This window comes from Brassica oleracea, chromosome C4 (genome assembly GCF_000695525.1).
Source record: "Brassica oleracea var. oleracea cultivar TO1000 chromosome C4, BOL, whole genome shotgun sequence".
Taxonomy (NCBI): domain Eukaryota; kingdom Viridiplantae; phylum Streptophyta; class Magnoliopsida; order Brassicales; family Brassicaceae; genus Brassica; species Brassica oleracea.
In genome coordinates, this window is record NC_027751.1 from 683,044 (window position 1) to 705,253 (window position 22,210).

General features: G+C 37.5%; 5 protein-coding genes across 10 annotated transcripts; all 5 read right to left on the minus strand.

The window, feature by feature from the left end:
- Positions 1-630: 630 nt before the first annotated feature.
- On the minus strand, positions 631-2,198 carry LOC106341947 (protein CURVATURE THYLAKOID 1B, chloroplastic). The gene is made up of 6 exons (XM_013780704.1): positions 1,893-2,198; positions 1,663-1,802; positions 1,496-1,582; positions 1,347-1,409; positions 1,026-1,063; positions 631-939 (listed from the first exon to the last, which is right to left on the minus strand). Exons 1-6 carry the CDS (start codon positions 2,056-2,058, stop codon positions 882-884), a joined length of 552 nt encoding a protein of 183 aa, XP_013636158.1. The 5' UTR covers positions 2,059-2,198; the 3' UTR covers positions 631-881.
- Positions 2,199-3,927: 1,729 nt separating this feature from the next.
- On the minus strand, positions 3,928-5,912 carry LOC106341948 (transcription factor bHLH70). Of its 2 annotated transcripts, none has more exons than XM_013780706.1 (4): positions 5,458-5,912; positions 4,650-5,168; positions 4,248-4,574; positions 3,928-4,179 (listed from the first exon to the last, which is right to left on the minus strand). In XM_013780706.1, exons 1-4 carry the CDS (start codon positions 5,491-5,493, stop codon positions 4,108-4,110), a joined length of 954 nt encoding a protein of 317 aa, XP_013636160.1. In that variant the 5' UTR covers positions 5,494-5,912; the 3' UTR covers positions 3,928-4,107. The 2 variants fall into 2 exon arrangements, with proteins under 2 accessions (XP_013636160.1, XP_013636159.1); XM_013780705.1 differs by having other exon boundaries at positions 5,452-5,911.
- Positions 5,913-7,011: 1,099 nt separating this feature from the next.
- LOC106341949 (metal tolerance protein 1) lies at positions 7,012-9,125 on the minus strand. The gene is made up of 3 exons (XM_013780707.1): positions 8,879-9,125; positions 8,341-8,383; positions 7,012-8,248 (listed from the first exon to the last, which is right to left on the minus strand). Exon 3 carries the CDS (start codon positions 8,246-8,248, stop codon positions 7,103-7,105), a length of 1,146 nt encoding a protein of 381 aa, XP_013636161.1. The 5' UTR covers positions 8,341-8,383; positions 8,879-9,125; the 3' UTR covers positions 7,012-7,102.
- A 947-nt stretch (positions 9,126-10,072) lies between these two features.
- LOC106341950 (two-component response regulator-like APRR9) lies at positions 10,073-11,996 on the minus strand. Its single transcript, XM_013780708.1, has 4 exons — positions 11,631-11,996; positions 11,387-11,548; positions 11,167-11,297; positions 10,073-11,078 (listed from the first exon to the last, which is right to left on the minus strand). The coding sequence occupies exons 1-4, from the start codon at positions 11,782-11,784 to the stop codon at positions 10,284-10,286; spliced, it is 1,242 nt and encodes a 413-aa protein (XP_013636162.1). The 5' UTR covers positions 11,785-11,996; the 3' UTR covers positions 10,073-10,283.
- A 4,618-nt stretch (positions 11,997-16,614) lies between these two features.
- On the minus strand, positions 16,615-18,852 carry LOC106337424 (probable RNA-binding protein ARP1). 5 transcript variants are annotated; one of them, XM_013776528.1, is made up of 7 exons: positions 18,667-18,852; positions 18,308-18,498; positions 18,083-18,218; positions 17,845-17,974; positions 17,709-17,745; positions 17,298-17,643; positions 16,615-17,213 (listed from the first exon to the last, which is right to left on the minus strand). In XM_013776528.1, the coding sequence occupies exons 2-7, from the start codon at positions 18,491-18,493 to the stop codon at positions 17,098-17,100; spliced, it is 951 nt and encodes a 316-aa protein (XP_013631982.1). In that variant the 5' UTR covers positions 18,494-18,498; positions 18,667-18,852; the 3' UTR covers positions 16,615-17,097. The 5 variants fall into 5 exon arrangements, with proteins under 5 accessions (XP_013631982.1, XP_013631983.1, XP_013631981.1 ...); XM_013776529.1 differs by having other exon boundaries at positions 17,845-17,968; positions 18,308-18,562; XM_013776527.1 differs by having other exon boundaries at positions 18,308-18,558; positions 18,667-18,851.
- Positions 18,853-22,210: the final 3,358 nt, after the last annotated feature.

The following is a 22,210-nucleotide window of genomic DNA, read 5'->3' on the forward strand; positions in this document are numbered from 1 at the left end:
CACATGTCATTATATTAGTGGCTAGGGCCTTGATACAGCTTTTAGTGATTTTCCATTCTTGTCCATTTCATGCCCAACTTGTTCACAACCATCTCCGTATACAGGCCACGAGTTCATGACTGTCGGAAAGGTTACAAATGTCAAAGCGCTATAATATCTTGATATAGTGGGACCCGCAGATACCCTATCTCTCTCCCACCAGTTTCTCGACACGTGCCTTCAACACTAGAATCATCCGTGGGGACCACTGGGAATCTAGAGAGAGAACTTCTCGATACGCGAATTGGGCGATTCACGAGCCATATACTTAAATGGGCCGGACGCTTTGATGGGCTTAATCGATATATTTATTACTTTATATCTTAGAAAATATTGGTTTTTAGATAAATTATATTAATTGTATTTATTAAACTTTCATTAGTTTTACATTATAAAAATTGAATAATTACATAATATGTATTTTATAATTATACTGTAATACATTTTTCTAATGTGCGAAAATTTTAAAACATGCATCATTTTTAAGCACATAATGTATTTGTTGTCTTCTTTTTTTAATTAGTCTATGGTCTGTCCATCTCCTAGTCCTGGACAGAGTTTGAAAGATAAAAGTCTGAAAACTGGTAAAAATGTAACAAACATCTCATATTATATATAGTCTTGAGGAATTTACAACACTGACATAAATGGATGGATATGGTATATTTTGAGCTAAAAAGACCAGAGGCAGAGAGAGAGAGAGAGAGAGGACGAAAATTATTTAGTTACAACAAGGGAAGCTTGAAAGAAAGATGTGGGCTGTGTTAGATTCATTCGAAATTCATGAATGGCCCCCTCTAAAAGGCTCTTCTTCTTCTTCTTCTTCTTCTTCATCCTCTGGTTCAGTTGCTCCCAATTATGTCTCTGTATGTGTCTTTCACCTTCTGAAACAAAGACTCCCTGAAAAACATACCATAGAAAATATGAGTTTCATTTTCTCAAAAACACTACAAAACAAGCATAGGTTGTAGAGGAGATTGCTTGACCTGTCTGGCTTGAAGACCAGGTTCTTGTAAGCAAACCACTGTGTTAAAGAAAAAACACACGTTAAGGTCCACCGCATATAAAATAAATCAAGTTAGTCCAAGAGTCACTCATGAGAAGCAGCAATCCTTCATAAAATCAAATCTCAATACTGAAAACACCAACTTTAAATTACACACTCAAATTAGAGGACTAATCCTAAATCCAATTGTGATGATGACAATTGATAAACCGTCTAAATCCTTAAAAACAGGTTCGCTAAATCCGGTAATGATTCAAAATTATATAACAAAGTCAAAGAGATAAAACAAGTAGAAACTCACCCCTGTGTAACCAATACCAACAACTTCAAGAACACCAGGAACCAACGGAAGCCTGTCAATAGCCTGTTGCACCACAATATTCACAATTTTCAATCCAAAACAAAAGTAACAATAAAGAGTTTTGAAGATGTAATGATGATTATCCTCACCGAGATCACACCAGCAGTTCCCCAAAGAGCCACAAAACCAGAAACTGCCAGAGAACTAACTGCATACTTATCCTCCACCTTGTCCCACTTCAACAACAAAATCAAAACAAGTTCACAACACAACAAGAAGCAGAAGCAGAAAGAAGGTAAAAGTAAAGAGTCTTTACAGCTTCTTGAACGGTCTTGACGATATCAGGTAACTCTGTACTCGCAGCTTCGGTATTCGCCGCAGGAGCTTCAACTTGAGTAGTGGCAGCAACTTCAACATCCGCAGCTCTCGTCAAAACGTTCCTCACAATCTTCCGACCTTTAAAGAAAAAAAAAAAACAAAACCCATTACAAAAGTTTCCATTTTTAAAACTCTAAAACAAAAAAGGTTTCAGATTGGAGAACCGACAGTAAGCAGTGGCTTTCGCAGCACGTGTCTGAGACTGAGCCGGCTGAGGAGGAAGCGTGGGAAGGGAGATACAAGAAGGAGAAGAGGCGGAGGCTTGTCGAGAAGAAGGAAGAGGAGCTCTTGAATCGATGATTGTCGAGGAGGAAGAGACTGAGAGTGAAGCCATGGCTCAGGTGCTTGAATCAACAATGTCGTTGATCAGAAGCAATTAGTATTATTATCTTGAGATTAGTGGAGAACAAGTGTTTGAGAGTTTGCTTGTGGTGGAGATGGTTTCTCTGTTAGATTCCACCACTCGTTCTGGGTTTCCCGATCAGGATAGTGCTGACGTGGCAGACATAGAGATGGTCTTGGTGTTCTGATTGGATATGATTTTGGTTATTTGCAAACTGGGACAGAAGTTTATATCGATTTCTTTTGGAGGTATAAAGAAAATAATTTTACCAATTCATTACTTATGTAATTGGATTGTACAATCCTAATAAGTTATTTTCTTCAAAACAACTGATTTCATTAAATATGAATCTGAGTAACAATCTTAATTTGTTACTCGATGCCGATAAAACCACTAAACCAAAGATAAAACACTGTGTTATCGTTATTATTTTTTGCTAAACTGTAAATATCATATAAATGATGAAAAGTTTAGTTTATTGCCTAAAACTTTTAAACTATCTAACATGAATATCATAAATTTAGTTGAAATAAGTCTTTTTTCCAAAAATAGATTAAATTACATAGTTTAAATTTCATTCTAAGATAATTTACGGGTAGATAACCTTCTAATCATTAAAAATAAAACAGTGCGCTATTATTACTCAAATGAAATGCTAGATGTTCCTTTTAGTATGTATGCAACATACATTAGCCTTTTGGAAAAAAAGAAAACTGATTATTCTCTTATATCAACATACATGAATACGGTTATGAAATCGTGTAATCACATATGCAATGAATTTTCTTTATTTTCAAGTAAGTATGTTTTGTTTCTATGTCTCTTTCTTATGTTTTTCTCTCTTTTGTGCAATGATGTTGTGACAAAAAAGAGTTTGATGTCGTTGAAAAAACCACAGATGATAGTTTGATGTTGTGGTGGTCTAGTCTTACTCTTACTATATGTAGCCAATGAAACTAAGATTTAAATTCTGCCATAAAGAATATATTTTCCAAATAAGAATTAAATTCACATGGTTTGGATTTTTCGCTATAGAAAATGTATATATAGATTTAAAAATTCTAGTCATTCAAAAAATTAGTATATTATTATTACTATAGGATAAGATTTGCGTCTTGCGAATGGTAAAAATTATAAAAAATATACAATTTATATATGTAACATTTAGGAAATCAAAGGCTTCTCATATTTGATAATTATAACATAAATTTGGATATTGATGGGCCAGACCAAACGAAACAGAAAAATATATGATTTATATATGTAACATTTAGGAAATCAAAGCTTGCAATATTTGACAATTAGAACATAAATTTGGATATTGATCGGTCGGGCCAAACGAAACTGAATATAGTGTTGGACCAGACTTTTAATTACTGGCAAACTCTTCTAGTGGGGATCGTTCCATTCATTAGTCTTTTTCACTCATTCAATCATTGATAGAAAGAAAGGGGGATTAAGTTTTCTCTCTCAAATCGATCAATTATGAGAAACACCATCTAACACATTTTTCAATTCCGAATCTTTTTAACTCAATCTCGACATATGAAATGCTAGATGCTCCTTAAAAGTGGTAAAAGTGAAAATTGGTTTTTCATACGTAGCTTGTTTCTAAATGACAAGAAATTTGGTTTAAACTTAGGCTAAGTTACGAGTTGGAAATGTGATATGACTAGAAACATGAAATGGGCCTAGTTTGTATTAAGCACAAAGATATGTGTGGGCTATTTGTCTTTTGGACCGATCAGTTACTTGAATCTTCACAACCCAATGCAACATCATATGTTTGTCAAAATAAAAGTCAAACCCCAAAAGAGAGGCAAAAGCAAAACAAAAAGACAATGAATCGTGAATAAGAAGATACGAAGTCAAACTTGATATACATCTATCAAATGGGGTCCCTAGTACTGTAGAGTAACCCTTTTAAATAAAGTCAAAGTGCCATGCCGAGAAGACTCCAATTACATACCAACAAAACATCTTATTATTATTATCAAAGAACGTTACTTTTTTTTGCTTTTTGGGTTTCTTGTTCTTAACTCAGCAGTCCAATATCTGACGAACCGCCGCCGTTATCTCATCGGCCGATGTCAAAGTACAGTCGTCCTCCATCTGAGAAATAACAAACATGAGATTGAGTTTTTGTTTTATTCATTTGTGTTGTTAGTTTTCTTAAGTACCTTGAGGTTGAAGGAATAAGAGACAGATGCATTGCATGGAGAAGTAACGTTGAGATGAAGAACAGTGAACCTAAGCTTCTCTAACCAAATGATTGATCTGAGAAGCTGTCCTTGTTTCTTCGGGCATTGTATCTTGAGATTCACGTGACTCTCTATCACTGTGGCATCGATTCTCAGTTTACTACTTTGTTCTTCGTCACCCGCAGGCAACGAAATGTCTTTGCTATCAGTTTGTTGAGTACTCTTTTGCGCTTCGAGTGATTGCAACTGCTGCTCGAGGAGCTTCACGAAGTCTATAGCTCCTCCTACTATTGACGCTTGGTCTCCCTAAAAAGAACAAAACTTGTTAGAAGAACTCTAACGTTATTAACTATAAAGGTTGAGACTTTGTAAGTGAAGTACCCTAAGGATGTAAGAAGGTGGGATGAGAGAGCGGAGTGAGCTGAGATAAACGTTCATTTGGCGTCTGCGGTTACGTTCAACCGTTATGTGCGTCATTCTCTGACTCTCCATCTCTTCTGTGTTCTTTGTTGGTTTCGTTCTCTTTCTCTTTCTCTTCTCTCTGCTCACTGATGCTGCTACTAAGTTGTTGCTGTTTCTGCGCTTGCGTTGTGGGTTTAACTGAAGTTCTTGGGTTGAGATGGCTTCGTTGATTCTTTCCAGAGATGGGTTCTGATGGTAGTAGTTGGTGGGTGAATGAAACTCTGGAACTTCATGTGGGAGATAGTCTCCTAGCTCCCAAGGCGGCTTTTGGAGTGTTTGAAGAGAGAGTAGTGCTAGAAAGTTTGGGTCTTTCAATGACAAAACCGAATAAAGATCTTCACTTTGTTGCATCGTATCTTCCTCAAGGACAAATCTTTGATCCTCTGATGATCCTTGAACTTGTAAGCTTCTTCTCACAATCACTTTCTGATCCAAAGACTGCACAAGGAGAAAGTAAAAAAACAGAGGAAGGTGATACCTACCATGTGAGTGATAGAGAAAGAGAGTTGGCTAATTGGTTAGTGGGTCAGTGTAGAGAAAACAAAACTAGAATGAAAAATGGAATGTTTCAAAGAGAGGGAAACAGTTGAGAGCAGATTTGTGAAGTGTTTTAGGTATAACAAACATACACAGCATTGAATGCTAAACCATTCTGGACTCATTTTGGGAAGAAAGAAATTAAATAAAAACGTTCCAAATTTGAGATAAAGATAACACTTACACTTACAGAGAGCTTGTTTTGTCCTTGTATCTTCTCCTCCATTACAAAAGCTGAGAAACCTCTCCCTCTTATCACTAGAAATAAATGTGAGGACTTTTTAAATAAGTAAAAAAAAAAAACAAGAAACTCATGTAAAGCTAAAGCCGTTTAGCTTTATATATAGAACAGTGGTGTTTAATTGCTATGAGGATGTTGAAGAAAAAATGAGAAACTGAAAGTGAGATATGAGAGATAAAGTAAACAAAGAGGTAAAACAAAAAAAAGTAAAAAAAGAGATGTTTGTTTTAGAGGACTGAAGATGAGTTGGTGAGGGTAAGAAGATGAGAGAGTCTCTGACAGAAGAAAGGTCCCTCAGAAAAAAACATTATTGGCTGTAGCAGTTTTTGTCTGGCAGCGAGAAGACAGACGGTTGTGGGGACTTTGGTTAATACTCAGAAGAAGATGAGAGCTTAATTTGTGTCTTTTAAGTAAAGCTAATGAATATAAATTGAACCTTCGAGTGTTTGTTCATTCTATCTATTAACGCGTGAATCCTGGCTTCTTATCTGCTAAGCATACAAGTGTCTATGCCTTGTCTTTGAGGGTACTAACTAGTGTTTGTCACTAAAATATCTTTATTTGCTTTCATCAAATTTATTATACTCCCTCTGTTCCTTAAAATTACATATTTCTAGAGAAAATGTTTGTTTCAAAAAGATTCATTTTTTACATTTTCTATGTATATTTTATTAACTAATTGCAAATTTCAAAAATCTTAATTGCTCTAGTTGAATTTTTATGGGCTTAAAATTATGGAAAAAAAATAAACACAAAAAATATGTAAATTTAATGTGTTTTATTCAAACGTGCGAAAAATATGTAACTTTAAAGAACATATGAAGTATTAAATAACTTATGCATACATCATTGCAATATCTACACATTTCCAGATAACTATAGTTTGTTATGATCAAATCCATAACTTTTGAGGACAAACAAGAACGTAGATTTGATCATCAAAGCTCACATGAACAAACCTTATCCATGTTCTAGTCTCAGTTGTGGCCTCTGTTTACCTCACGTGTTGAGTCCTAACACAGCCAAAACTAGTCTCTTTTCTCTACGAGATCCAATCCAAACACAATCTCAAGATCTCGTTTATACTACTGTATGTAATAAGAACCAGAACGGTCTAAGCAAGTTAAAAAAAGATCCAACATTTACATAATGTTACACAAGCCTTATCAATTATCATCAACTAGTTAGGTGTTTTGAGATTTCATCTCTCTGTGTGGTACTTGCTGATGTAACTTACAAGTTCTTGTTACCGACTCTTAGGACAAACATGGCCCCCACTTGTGACATATCATTTAAAAACTCTAAAAAGTCAATCAGATCCTGCTTCTAAACACATTCACAAGCCCTCCTGTGATTACTAGGAAGATGATAAAAATCTAAACTGAAGGCAGAAAAGTTGAAATGACATGACATCTCTTGTTCTAACCAAGTTGTGTCCTTTCTACACTTATGTAAAGACAAAAAAGCTTACTTGAGCTCAACCAAACAAAGATGACAAGAGAATGTGAAAAAGGATTGAAACTTTATTGATTTTATTATTGTTAATAAAGAGAATACTGATACAAAAGACTCTTGAGATGTTTGATATGCCCTTTTAGCGTTCGATTTGTATTGTGACATGACTGATGTTATACTCTCTCCGGATGTAATCAATCACCTTGTTTAACACCATATCAGCATCTGCCTCCGGTGTGATATTAACATGGCAAGCAAGCAGCACTTTCCCCACAGTGATAGCCCAAATGTGAAGCTCATGAACAGCCACAACTTCTTCCATCTCCAGCAAACCCTGTTCCAGCTTCGTAGCGTCAATCTCTCTGGGCGTACTCTCCATCAACACCTCGAGAATGCTTCTAATCATGTTGATGGTTGTCCCCAAGACAATAACCGAGAAGACAAGCGTGCAGATCAGATCAACTATCTTCCACTCCGGCTTGTACCAAATGATGGCTCCACCAATCATAACGCCAACGCTCTGGATCGAGTCACCAAGGACATGGAGGTAAGCTCCTTGCACGTTGATGTTCCTCTTCCTCTTCTCTGATTTGTCCAGCAACTGCTCAGTAACATCACCATGAGAGTGATGCTTGTCCTCATCATGACTATGGCCATGATGGTGATGGGTGGTAACAGTCACCCCATCATGACTCTGATGGTCATGACCATGGCTGTGTCCATGGCCATGACTGTGACCATGATCATGTCCTAACAGAACAGCCATTACGATGTTCACCAACAGCCCAAACGCAGCAACAAGGAACATAAGGAACCCATCAACCTCACTAGTCTCTGTAAGAAGTCTAATAATAGCTTCATAGACAAGAATCCCCGTAAGCAACCAAATGAGCTGGATTGAGACAAGAGCTCCAAGAATCTCAATCCTGAAGAACCCATAAGTCTGCCTTGGCGTCGCTTCCCAGCCAGCAGCCCACAGGGAGAACAAGGAGATGGCAAAGGCGGCAACGTCAGAGAGGAGATGAGCTGCGTCCGTTAGTATAGCCAAGCTGTTAGCTTTGATCCCACCAAAGACCTCAACGGTCATGAACAAGAGACATAGCACCACAGCGATACAGAGCTTTCTCATGGAGGCAGTGCGTTCCTCGGCGTCACCAGAAGCATTGTTGAGATCACACGGTGTTTCTCCACAGACTTTAACTGCTCCAAGTGTTTTTCTTTGTTCATCAGACTTTTCTACATTAACTTCAATGATGTGACTATGTTGGGGACTTGAAGGTTCCATCTGAAAAGGTTAAAAAAAAAAAGAAAGTCAAAGTAAGAATGAGACAAGAACTACAGAAGACAAAACTATAAAACCATATATAGATCAGTTACCTCTGTAGTAAGAATGCGAGTGAAGCACAATAGGTTTCCGAATCTGTTTAAACAAAAAAAAAAAAAAAGAAACTTTAGCATCCACAAAGATTAAATAAGAGGTTCAAAGGACATGTATGACACTACTAGTCTAAATACAATAGGAGGAGGAGGTTCTTCTAGCAAGCACAACAATCAAATGGATACTAATATAATAACAAACTAGTCAACGTTACACATTATATAATAATCATCATAACCATAGTCAATAAAAAACACAATTTTAACCCACACATCAAAAAAACACTGATTCAAGTTTTGACCTCAAATAATAATTAAAAAAAATAAGGGTATAAAGACAGAGAGAATGGAAGAGTCATAATCAGACCAACTCCAGATGTCACAATCAGACCAACTCCAGAATCTAGCAACCCTAACAAAATGCTTTATAAGACCGAATCAAAGTTTTTAAACTATAATAATAGCAATCAATCAGACTAATTCCAGATATGATTGAAGCAGCAAAGCCTAAAGCTTTTGAGAAAATAGAAGAGCTTACCAGAAGAAGAGAGACGAGGATGAAGGTGCTTGGTTGAAAATATTCACCATTGATTCGAAAACCCTTTAGATTCACTTTTGCCTGTAGCTCAGCCAAAGGAGGAAAAGCCTTTTTATAGAATAAAGGATCGGCCGCCACCGATGGTCACGAGATTCCACCTAACCCTTTTCTTCTTGGGTCCTTTTCTTTTCTTCTCTTTATCTCCAAGTCTCTGTGGTTCCCCTCTTTGACGGTCAAAGCAAGATACACGTGGCCCAACACTAACTGAACCCGTCTTATTAAACCGGGAGTGATTGAGTTGGGGGGGGGGGGGAAGATACCTAATAACCGGTTTAGTTTAAGTAATTACACATCTTTCTTAAGCTTTAGAACAGTGTTTTTAAACCGGACCGGAAACTGAACCAAAAATTTTTGGTCCACGTTTTAATATGGTTCGATCATATCAAATCTGGTTCAATAATCTGGTTCAATATATTTTTTAAATGTATAAATTTAAAAATAATGTTAGTAAGTATTATACATAATTAAAATATAAATGAACTTAAAACATAAAATATTATAAATGCAAACTAGTTTTATGTTTACATGGGTGATTTATAGAGTTTAGATAGTTTTAATGGTTTTTATTAATTTAATAACTATAAGATCTAATCCGACTGGTGACCGGTTCATGGTCGAACTATTTATTAGACTTAATTCAGCTATGTAACTGGTTCATGGTTGAACCGATTCAACCATCGGATTGATCCGGTTTATGGAAACTAAACTTCAAAATGCTTCATTTTGAAAGATAATAATAACAATAATATTATGGATCAGAAAAACTCGAATTACAGGACTAACATAGCTACTTTTTCATCATTTACAGAATATATACAAAGGTCAAAGGGCGAACATTTACCCCAGTTTCTCAGATTAGCTGAGTAGAAGAAACACACTCAAGTAAGTACAAAAAACCAAACCGGCTATTTGGCCGGTTCATGGTCGAACTATAGATTCAATTCAACTATGTAACCGGTTCATAGTTGAACCAATTCAATCATAACTATATAAACCGGGTTCATGGTTGAACTAATTCAATCATCGGTCGATCCGGTTTAAAAAATATTGCTTTTGAATCTTAGCATGGAAACTAAAGTGAAAAATGCTTAATTTGAAAGATGATAATAATATTATGAATAAGAAAAACTCGAATTACAGGATTAAGGTAGCTACTTTTGATCATTACATAATGTATACAAAGGTCAAAGGGTGAACATTTACCCCAGTTTCTCCAAGATTAGGTGAGAAGAAGAAACACACTCAAGTAAGTACAAAAAGCCAAACTAGATATAGGTATAACAACAAGTCTCTCTATTACATAAACCCAACAAAAGAAACTGACAAAAAGCTTCAGGCTTTTATTTTATTTAGACGCATCTGAGTTCACTGCACGCACAAACTGCCCTTTCACTCGTGGACGCTGCTCTGCTAGCTTCTTCCTGCTCTGATACCTTACCTTTTTGTCAAAGCATCGATCTTTCCTCTTCAACCGGAACTTCAACAACGCAGCTTCTCTCTGACTCCGACGTTGCTCCTGAACACTCAGACCACAACCTTCTTCTTCTTGTTCCTTTCCTTTCACATCATTGGTGCTTTCAGAACCAACTTGGTTACGGAAGCTTAACTCATTTTGTCCGCTTAAACTTGATGATCCCATGTACTCATGGTTGCTGCTCGTTGTAGCGCTTCCGTGATCACATCTTAACAGCTTCTCATGTGATTCACTTGGTGTCTTGGGCTCAGCTGAGCTACTCGGCTCTACACCAACCTCTGCTTTCTCTGCCGCCTGGCTGTTCTCATATCTACAAGTTAATGTAATAATGCCTACTGATTCATCGGAGAGGCTAAGCTTTTGTTGCTTGCTTTGATCTTGCTTCTCGAAACTTCCAGAGCAAGATCTTTTCAGAGAAAGACCAAGCTCCGGACCAACATACTCATCACGAGCGTTGTCTCCGTAGAAGCACTCAGACCGTTTGTCAATTCCACCGATCAAATCCATTGTCACATCCTCCATTAGCTTATTGTTACCGTTGCAGCTTGTTGCAGCCTGAGGACCACTTCCTTGATCTGAATGATCTGCACTAGTTTCATCACTATCTTCAACGTTCTGCTGAGAAGCTGGTAAGCTAAGACCATGACCATTGTGACCATCACGCAGCTGATTATTCATAACCCAAAAAAACACAAAATAATAAGTCTTCCATACTTTTAAAAAAACCAAACAAAATTAGAAACATTAAACTTACAGTAAGTCTTCTCCAGACATGTTGCCATAGATTCTTCAACTCGTTTTTCCTCATGGGTTTAATCAGATAATCAGCAGCGCCTTTAAGCATACACTTCAACACCATCGTCATCGAATCTTGCGACGACATCACTAAAAAACAAATAAAATCATCAGAACAACAAAGACTAAAGATTACAAAAGATAATAAAGAACGGACTTTGAGGGGATCACCATCGTACTTATGACAGGAATGTTCTTGCAAGCTTCATGCTCCATAACCAAAGCGAGGAGAGCAAAACCAGATATAGCTGGCAAATCAAGCTCCGTCAGTATAAGGTCAATCTCATGTGACTTCTCCTTTAGAGTCTCCCACGCAGCTAAACCATCGGACACAGCTATAACTGTTTTTGAAAATTCAAAATCAGACAAGACAAAGATGGAAACTTTTAAAACATTACTATAAAAACAGAGTAAAGTAATGACCTTTGTAAGAGCAGTTCCGAAGAAGGGCGGTGATGATTTGACGAGTTGAGTCGTCGGACTCGACGAGTAAAACCTTAAGCACCGTTTTGGGAAGGTACTTCTCCCACCGGACAACCTCCGACGACTTGATTCTGTTCATCATCGTCTCCGCCATCGATTAGAGCTCGAAACAGAGGAAAAAACAGAGCGAATAAAGTCGAAAAGATATCTGATTTCGATCTCAACCCACAAGAGCAAATCGTTTCCGAACAAGGATTGAAGAAGAAAGAGAACGACTTTCGATCAGAGCTGCTCGGAGTCGCGAAAAGTATCGAAGACTTTTTGTATGTATGTTTTCAGAGGAAGACGAGAATAGAAATAAACAAATTTGGGGGAATATTTTGGGTTTCAAAAAAAAAAACAAATTTGGGGGAAAATCTAATTAACGGCGAGTATTAATGCGGGCCGTCAGTGGGCTGACGTGGCTTAATATGGGCCATTATTTTGATTTTTTTTCTCTGTATCGTGGCTGATTCGGTGGAGATGGCGGTCCATTGTCCACGTGTCGGGATTGTATTGTTTTGCGGAAGTGGAGATATTCGTCTCCGAGTTGTTGTCCCGTGGGAGATGAGAACTAGTGGTTATCTGGACAACACGTGGGTGCTCTGGTGTATTTGTGTGGCTGAGTTTGATCATAGGGATGTTGATTGGTTTCAAAAGTAGATATTTTTACTTGTAGCAGCTTTGCGTATCATTCAAATTGGATGGTGTGTTATCCTTTATCAAAAAGCATATAAATCATCTTTAATATAACTTTTTCTATTAAAAATAAAATAAAATAAAATTTTCCAAACGTATCAGAATAATATAACACCGTCATAGAATAATGGAAAGAGAAAGAAAATACAAATATGAAAAAAGTACAAATCATAATCTAATAAGGAAAATGCAAGATGCCGATTCTTTCTATCTCTCTCTCTCTTTTCACGGTCGACTCTCTCTCTCTCTAGCATTGGGCCGGTTATGGACATCCACAATATGATTTATAACACTTCCCCTTGGATGTCATAACCATACATGGAGTGTAATGCACTTTAGATGTTGCCTCATTAAAACCTTACCACGAAAACCCAGTGGGACAAAACCATGGTGAAGAAAAAAGAGTACAACACGTATTATTCCCCATGTTCTGAACAACTCGCGGTTGGCCTCATGAACAGCCAAGATCTCCGAATGGTTTGAAGATGTGGCCGCGATCGTCTGCTTCATGGAACGCCATAATATGGTTGTTCCACCATGTGTGATAACATAGCTTATTTGTGATCGAGCATTGTGTGGATCCGAAAGATAACCTGCATCAGCAAAATCAACTAAACCTTCTTTGTTTTGGTTAGTATAAAATAAACCCAAGTCTTTCGTTCCTTTCAGGTAACGAAGAACATGTTTAATCCCGTTCCAGTGTCTTTGGGTTGGACAAGAGCTTAATCTAGACAATAGATTCACAGCAAAACATATATCTGGTCGTATGACTAGCCAGATACATCAAAGCTCCTATGGCACTGAGATATGGCACTTCGGGACCAAGGACATCTTTATCGTCCATCTTAGGACAGAACAGATCAGTGTCCAGGCCGAGGGACCTCACGACCATGGGGCTAGATAATGGGTGAGACTCGGCCATGTTGAAATTTAAATCATCAACATACACTGCTATAATCACAAAGCCCTGGCGAATTTCTTAATAAAGATACAAGGGCTGATTGGATCATTCTTGTATCCTTCTCTCTCTAGGTACTCACTTAACATATTGTACCACATTCGGCCTGATTGTTTCAATCCATAAAGTGACGACTTATTCAACTTCATACAGTGTTGTTCTCGAGTACTCGATTTGTTTTTCAACTATATACCCTCTGGTACTTTCATATAAATCTCATTATCCAGTGTCTCATATAAGTATGCAGTTACAACATCCATTAACCGCAAGTCTAATTTCTCTCTTATAGCCAGACTTATCAGGAATCTAAAAGTAGTAGCATCCACCACAGGGGAGTATGTCTCCTCATAATCGATTCCTGGTGTCTGTGAAATTCTTTGTGCAACAAGCCGTGCTTTATATCTCACGACCTTGTCGTGTTCATTTCTTTTCCTCACAAAGACCCACTTATAGCCGACTGGTTTAACATCATATGGTGTCCGGACTATTGGTCCAAAGACATCTCTCTTCTTTAAAAAGTTTAACTCCACGTTTATACCTTCTTTTCATTTGATCCAATCTGATCGTTGAGTGCACTCATAAATAGACGTGGGTTCATGATCTTCATTCAAATCCATAAGTTCAAGTGCTACCTTGTATGCAAATATATCATCAATGTCGACATTCTTTCTGTTCCATTGTACCCTAGACAAGAAATAGTTTATTGAGATCTCATTATTATCAGGACCTTCAGTACCTTGAATCTTGGCGTCCCAAAAATCAATATTAGATACATCAGGGCCGGCCGCATCTAAGCATTCATGATCGGCCGCGATCGCTATTAGGTTTTGGGATCGGCCGCGGTTAAGTCCCGGGATTTAGGAACGGCCGCGGTCGTGTCTAGGATTTCAACAACCTCAGTTTGATTCTCTGCACCTTTCTTAGTTTTCCGAGGATTTTTATCTTTGGAACCTATTGGTCTATTGGTCTACCACGTTTCAAACGTTGTCCAACTTCATTGTGTCTTTCTTGAACATCAATTCTGATTAGTGCATTAGCAGCTGGTATATATGAATAAAGTCGAAAAGATATCTGATTTCGATCTCAACCCGCCTGAGCAAATCGTTTCCGATCAAGGATTGAAGAAGAAAGAGAAATACTTTCGATTAGAGCTGCTCAGAATCGCGAAAAGTATCGAAGACTTTTTGTATGTATGTTTTCAGAGGAAGACGAGAATAGAAATAAACAAATTTGGGGGAAAATCTAATTAACGGCGAGTATTAATTCGGGCCGTCAGTGGGCTGACGTGGCTTAATATGGGCCATTATTTTGATTTTTTTTCTGTATCGTGTCTGATTCGGTGGAGATGGCTGTCCATTGTACACGTGTCGGAGTGGTATTGTTTTGAGGAAGTGGAGGTATTCGTCTCCGAGTTGTAGATATTCGTCTCCGAGTTGTAGACACGTGGGTGCTCTGGTGTATTTGTGTGGCTGAGTTTGATCATAGGGATGTTGATTGGTTTCAAAAAGTAGATATTTTTACTTGTAGCAGCTCTGTGTATCATTCAAATTGGATGGTGTTTATCCTTTTTCACAAAAGCATATAAGTCATCTTTAATATAACTTTTTCTATTAAAAATAAAATAAAATAAAATTTTCCAAACATATCAGAATAATTGATGTCCAATTAAAAATGTAAAATTTTGAAATCAAACAGTTTTTTAATGACTAGACCGTATGTGGTTATTTTTCATACATGTATTTTGTAAGAAACGACAGCATTTGCTTCAATAATAATTTTTTTGAAGACCAAACGAGCTTCAAGATGTACCAAACTAAAGACTTTAGACCATATGTCGTTTTTATCACGCAAAGCTAAGTTTAAATTACTTCCACCTTCTAGAGAAATCTGTAAAATTTTGCTTTGGTTGGAAAATGTCCCATCAAAATAGTACTAACAAAAGAAAATATCTATTGGTCTATGATATGGACAATTAATACGCAACCCGCAATAAACAACTTGACATATGCGTGCGATCATGCGTGTTTAATCATAAAAGGCTGCAAGCTTGCCAACGTGGTTACACATATGTCTAAAGAGTATCAAAAGCACAATGGGCTTTGTAAAAAGTTCACCTTAGATTTGTGAAGGCCCACCTTTCTTGTATACTACCACTCATAACGTCTCCAATCTATTTTATTTGTGAAGCCATATAAACTTAGGCCTTACATTTGCAAAAGCCCATCATATTTGCATACAAGACTAACTTTTGTTTTTATCGAACACATTCATTCGTAATAAAATGTACGCTTCGTTAGAAGAGGACGAGTTTAGCAATAAGAGGGCTGACTTTTCCATCTAATCAACCAAAACATTATTCAAACGTAGAACATAAGCAAAAGAAACAACATCAAAAATAGAGCTAAAGTAGTAGATATCAAATAGAATACCAAACAAAGCCGAAATCAAATTTCTTTCCTTCAGCATCTTGACGAAGGAGAGAGAGTCTGACCGGATCATAAGAGTTTTCACATTTGACGCAGCAACATACATAACCGATGAACGGATGGAGAGTGCTTCAGCCATTAACGCAGCAGCATACATAACCGCATACAAGATTAACTTCTAAAATCATATTATTGGTAGTCATATAAAGTTAGGCCTTAAATGTGTTTGTCCATTTCCTATTTGTATTGTTGACAAAGGTGATTTTTATATTTTCCCTTCTGCTTAAAACCAAAGTTTACAACATCAACAACCAATAAAATTTGAAAACCAAATGACCTACAAAATCACCAACAAAATAGAGAAGATCATACAAAAGCAAAAAACTTTATAAACTAATATTAATTTATAATATTAATTGGACCACAAATTATTCTCAAAAAGAATTGTTGGATTTATTCGAAACTATATAAACAAAATCTCGAATTTTTGATGCAACTGTTTTGTTTTAACATTACTATTTTTTCTTCAAAAAAACATTACTATTTCAAGGCTATTTAAACAATAACATTCATGAAATTTTATCATAGAAGACAAAGATCCGTTTTCTTACAACGGTCTTTTGACCGGTACTTTTGTCTTCATAAGATCCCCTTTGGAATCCAAAGACAATCATCATTTTACACTGACAACCGTTAAAAGAAATAATCATCAAAATTCAAATTAAAAAATTAGAAAATTTCGATTAGAAAATAAAGAAATAAATTAAAGAGCAATGTTATATCAACTTGACAGAAAAAACAAGGAAATTCCAGCTGAAAGTGAACTGTGAACTGCTTTTGTGTTTCCCTAGAACCAACCAGATTAAAGATCTTATCTTCAAAATGTATAGTCATAATAGTGAAGAACAAGAACAAGCAATGAGATTTGAAGTAAAACCATTTCAAGAATTACAAATGTGAAAAGGGAGTTTCGAGCTTATCCAAAGCTTTAAAATCCTGTTTGGGGTTCAAAAGAAGACATAAAACATTTCTTCTGAACCTGAAAAATAAATCCCCAAATAAATGTAATTTTTGAATGATGCTTTCTGCATCAATCCAAGAATCAAGAAAAGGCCACCAATGCCTTCTATTTGATTCTTTAACCTAAAATGCAATGTGAATCCTTGAAAAATAAATAAAGCAAAGAATGTGACTGATGGTTGTTTCTTTCTTCTGCAGCTTCCTCCTCCTAGGTACTACTGATTTAGATTCTAGAATCCTAAAAACGATATGAATAAATGTTTCTTGAACATGGTGGAGAGATTGATGATGAGTTAGTCCCTTTCTCCGCTACTGTGGTACTGAATCAATCCTCTATCTTGATGGATGATGATGTAACTGCTTCATGACCATCTTTGTTGCTGCTAGCTTCAGCTTCTGCTGTTGTAGTAATAACCACTGTTTTGGTTGCAGTTGTTGCAGCTAAAATACAAAACAAAACAAACAATCAACAAACCAAGGATGATTTGAAAAACAAGAAGGATTGAGTAGTTAGTTAAATCAAACCTGAGGTGGAAGCTGAAGAGGATGAAGATGGAGCTGAAGATGCTAATGATAGAGCCAAAGAGGTTGGAAGGGAGAGGATTGGAGGTGGAGGAGGCTGAGAGCTGAATTGCTGATGAGGCAAGTAAGGGTATTGTAACACAGGAGGAGCAGGAGGAGTAGTGTATTGAAAGCTGAAACCTTGATGATGAGTTTGAGCTTGAGCTGGAGCTTGATTGCTGCTTTGTGCTGGATTGTACTGAGGATAGTAAGGATAGTAACCATGGAACATTCCTGTTGATCCTGATGATGGAGGTCCCATATATGGTGAAAACTGCTGTCCTCCATAGAGATGATGATTGTAGTAATTCTGCAACCAAACAACATTCAGTAAAAATGTCAACATAGTGAAAAGAGCAGTTAAATTTAACTAACCATTGGGTACATTCCCTCTTGAGGATAACCAGAGAATCTGCATAAGACAAAAAAAAACATTTTGTCACAAGAAAACAAAAATAAACAGGATCATTGATGTTGTTGTTGTTGATATGATGATGATAATAATACTCACCCATAAGCAGAGTAAGGGATTGGGAATTGACCAGTGTGTTGAACAAAAGCAGAGGAAGAAGAAGAGCCTCTGAACTGAGGAGAAGGAGAAACTAATCCTGCTCCTCCTGGTGACCTAAATCTACCTGTTCCTGCCATTAAACATTCATCAAAAAGACTTCTTTACGTGCTAATCAAGTAACAAACGAAAAAAAAGATCCAAAGAACCCTTAGCATTCTAGAGAGAGAGAAAAAAAAACCATGTCTTGGAGAAGTAGGAGGACGAGGTTTGTGAGCACCAAGAAAAGCAAGATTGCAATTAGCTCTTCGTCCATCAATCACAGGATTCATATTCTGACAAGCTCTCATCGCTGCTTCTCCTTCCTTAAACGTCACCTAATCAAAACCAAATAAACAAAAAAAAAATCATAAAACATTTATCTAAAAGAAACAGAACAGAGTAAGGCAAGGAAGAAGAACATTACAAAGCCATAGCCTTTGGATCTGCCAGTGTTCTTATCAGAAATAACGACAGCTTCAACTATTTCACCAAACTGCTCAAAGTAACGTCTCATTGTATCTTTCTGCGTCTCCCAAGCCAATCCTCCCACGAAGATCTTCGTCAGCTTCGTATCACCCATCTGAAACTGTTGTCTCTGCTGCTGAGCCATCTCTTCTTAAATCAAAACCCACATCAAAAGTTTCAACCTTTCTTCTCTCTTTGGTTCCCAAATATCTGACTACAAATTAAAAACTGTAACTTTTAAAATAAACAAAAGCCAAAAAAAAAAAAAAACTAACTCTTTAGATGCAAAGAGTGAAACAACAGAAGAAGTGCAGAGACCTCTGTTTGTGTCGATTGGAGAAAGAAGCCAATGGAGATGGAGAAGACAGGAAAGCTGCTAGTGGGATCCCACGACAATTGCTAGAGAGAGAGAGGGAAGGTAATTGAAATAATGAGACTCAACTTCACCTTTTTCGCTGTATATATATCAACATGGGGTCCTCTGCAGAAACATTTGCTTCGCTGTCTTCAACCTCTTCTCTCTCTGTCTCTTGAAATCTGCAATTTTTTAGTATATATAGAATGAAATACTAATAATTAAACCAAAGCTTTGACCGTTCGTCTCCGAGATTTATATAATTAATTAACCGTATTAAAAGCTTTGAAATCTTCTTTTTTTTTCGTGCTTTTTTGGTCCGATCGATTCGCATTTTATAGTTTTATCACACATAAAAAGGTTTTCCAAATTGGTTAAAAAAAAGGTTTTCCAATTTTTGTTTTGTTTTGTTTTAGTTTTGTGAATATCTGATTTATTTCAGTAGTAGAGATGTTTGTAGAACCAAATTTTTTTTTTAAAAGAATAATGTGAAATCTGCAATGTAAATGGATTATTTATTTATTTGTGTACAACTCAACTTTGTGTCACAACCCTAAAAATTCTCTCTTTTCTTTTTCGATTTTTAAAATTTTTTAAAAAAATGTAGGAGTATTTTTTTGGGAGCAAAATAAGAGTGTATTATCATAAACATTTTAAAATAATTACAGTTGTAGAACCTATTTTTGGGGACAAAAGATAATTATAGTTGTAGCCTTGTAGGACACAACCTGGTTTAAACACACACAGAACCAAAGCCAGGTTGTCTTCTTCAAAACATTTCAGAATTGCCCTTCTCAGATATTCCTTCTAATTTTATTTCAAATTAGCTTATACTCTATTTTTAATATAAAGTATCTTAGGACTACTACTTTCTTGTTTATTCGATGTCAGCCGTCAAATGGAGTACTATTAAGAACTAACGGTAAATTGTGGAAATACATGCATTTTTATTTTGTTTTCCATATTATAATATTAGTATAAATTATTTAGCTGGATATATGTTCTCAAATTTGGTGGAAATGTCTCAAGACATGGAATGGTCGATATGTCCGTCCACCAATCGTTACCCGTTCTATTCAACGGGCTGTATGATATTTTTATAATTCATAATTCAAATCTTTTTTTTTTTTTGAATTAAGGGCTTTCAAATTAAAACATAAACGGTTACAAGCGAAGACCTAGGTCTTATAGTTTGATAAAGTTTTCACGAGACAAGCCTCATGAGCTTTTTACCCCAAACCAATGCAACAAAGGTAAAGGTAGAGAACATAGACCAGTAATGGTATGAAAACATAACCTAATGAGAGGAACTTCGGCCACGTCGACCTCGATTACCTCTCCCTCGGACCGTTTTCCATTCCATATTATGGTATTTGATAGGAGCCTTTGATTCCCTGCCACCTCTTGTCAAGCTGAACTCGATAGAAGGCTCAATTTCATCTTCGTCCACATCTCCAAGTACCGTAAAATGTGAAGGACTCTCAAATGCACAGTGAACCGGTGATGTGACAAAGGCACCAACATCAGATGATCCTAAGACCGCGTTCTTGGTAATGTTTGATGGAGAAGTCTCCATAATCTGTGAATGAGTAGGAGTAGATTGCGAATCTACTAACGGAGAAGGAATGGTAACAGAGATTAGCGTATTAGCGGGCTCCTCATGCTGTGAATGAGAAGAAGGTGACCGAATTCCAGATAATGTGTTGCATGTTTCCTGGTCAAAGCCTGAACAATAGGAGTGGTTCGCAGAGACGCCATGGTCAACTACTAGGAGTTGCTGTCTGGTCTCGACAATATTTTGATCCTTTAAAACCTTAGTACCCTGAGTCACAACAGTATCAGATTCTGCAGTAGAGATAGGGAGGTTAGCTTTAACCTTTGGTTTCATTGGGTTGGCAGTTGGTGAGGATTTTGCGGTTTTTGGATCCCTTTGTTGGAGAATAACATCAATATCCACCACAGGAATGTCAGAGCGGTCATGTTGTTCTTCTTGCTGCTGCAAGACATTCTCCGGCTTAGATGTCAGAAGGCACCGCTTCTCTTTGTGGCCAAGATTTCCACACCTTCCACAAGTAGACGGTATCCACGTGTATTCAACCTCAACAAGAAATATATTACCTTGTTTATCATCAAGTGTAATAATCTTCGGGAAATCTCTATCAAGCTCCATCTCAACTAATACTTTTGCTTCACCCATTGTAGTAGGATCAAGTCGAGGTTTGTGGGTAAGGATGGGTTCGCCAAGGCCTGATGCCACATGACTTATCCCCAAACGAGAGTAGCAACAATCTGGGATGTTTTTGAGGTTGACCCAGAGAGGAAGGGTGGAGATTTCCGTCATTTTGAAGGAGTCTTCTGGAGTCCATGGCAAGACGAAAAGCAAGTAGTCATCGATATGCCAAATCCCTCGCTGAATTACCCAATGGCGAGTAGGTTCATGGGGAATATGAAACATGTAGGTCGACTCACCGATCTTCTTACAGCTTATTTTACAGCTTCTTCCCCAAATTCGGTTAGCCACTGCGTGAACCAGACCACCTGGTGGTAGAGAACACCTATGGAACTTTCCTATGATATACTCATCCTTATTCTCAGGACCAAGCTTTAGCACCTTCGAAAGAATAGAGATTTGTGGCGTACCATCAAGTCTGTACGTCGGAGTGACCGCACGATATAGATTTCGAGATTGAGCGCTCAATCTCGCAGCCCACGGGAATCGGACTTTACCATCAGCATTTAACTCTGGAGGTGGAAGCTTCTCAACAGGAAGCTGGAGAGTACGGGTTTGGTGGCTACTCTTTGGTTTCTTGTTTAAGATCTCATCATTCAAGGACGGCCATAGAGCAGCTAACTGATTCCCAACAATTGCAGGGTCATAATCCCGAGGGGTACTAGGTTCAGACGGGGTGGCGGGATGTTTAAAGAGAAGTGGCTTTGCCCACGCACCTAAGGTGGCTACAAATTTAGGTGGTTCTTGCATTCCATTTTCCAGGGACAAGGTTTGTTGACTGAAGGTAACATTACATTCTTCAGGATGAGAAGAGACAAGAGTGATATTGGTTTCTGAGACAATGGAGCTCTGGAGCTCTGAGATCGTGTTCTTCACGTCCGATGAAACCGCGGTTGAATTCATCGAAGAAGAAGAAGCGAAAGTCAACGTAGAAGATGTCAGCACATGTGACGAAGATGGAGGGTTGATGGAGACCGGAGAGCTGAGACTCGTGTCCACCAGCGCTAAAGACGACGACGATGACTGTGCCTGGACGAAATCAGGGGATTCATTACTCGCAACCTCCATCGCCAACGAAGTCGTCAACGGCGAAGCAGTCATGGTTGACGACGAAGCAGAGGTCATGGTCGACGACGACGTCGGAGCCGGCGGAAGAGATTCAACGGCGAGACCACATGAGATACTTTGTATTTCCGAGGACGATGATGGTGGAGGAGGAATGATTCCTGACTCCATGGAAGCTTGTAGAGATAAGGTGGAGGAGAAGAGTGGAGAGG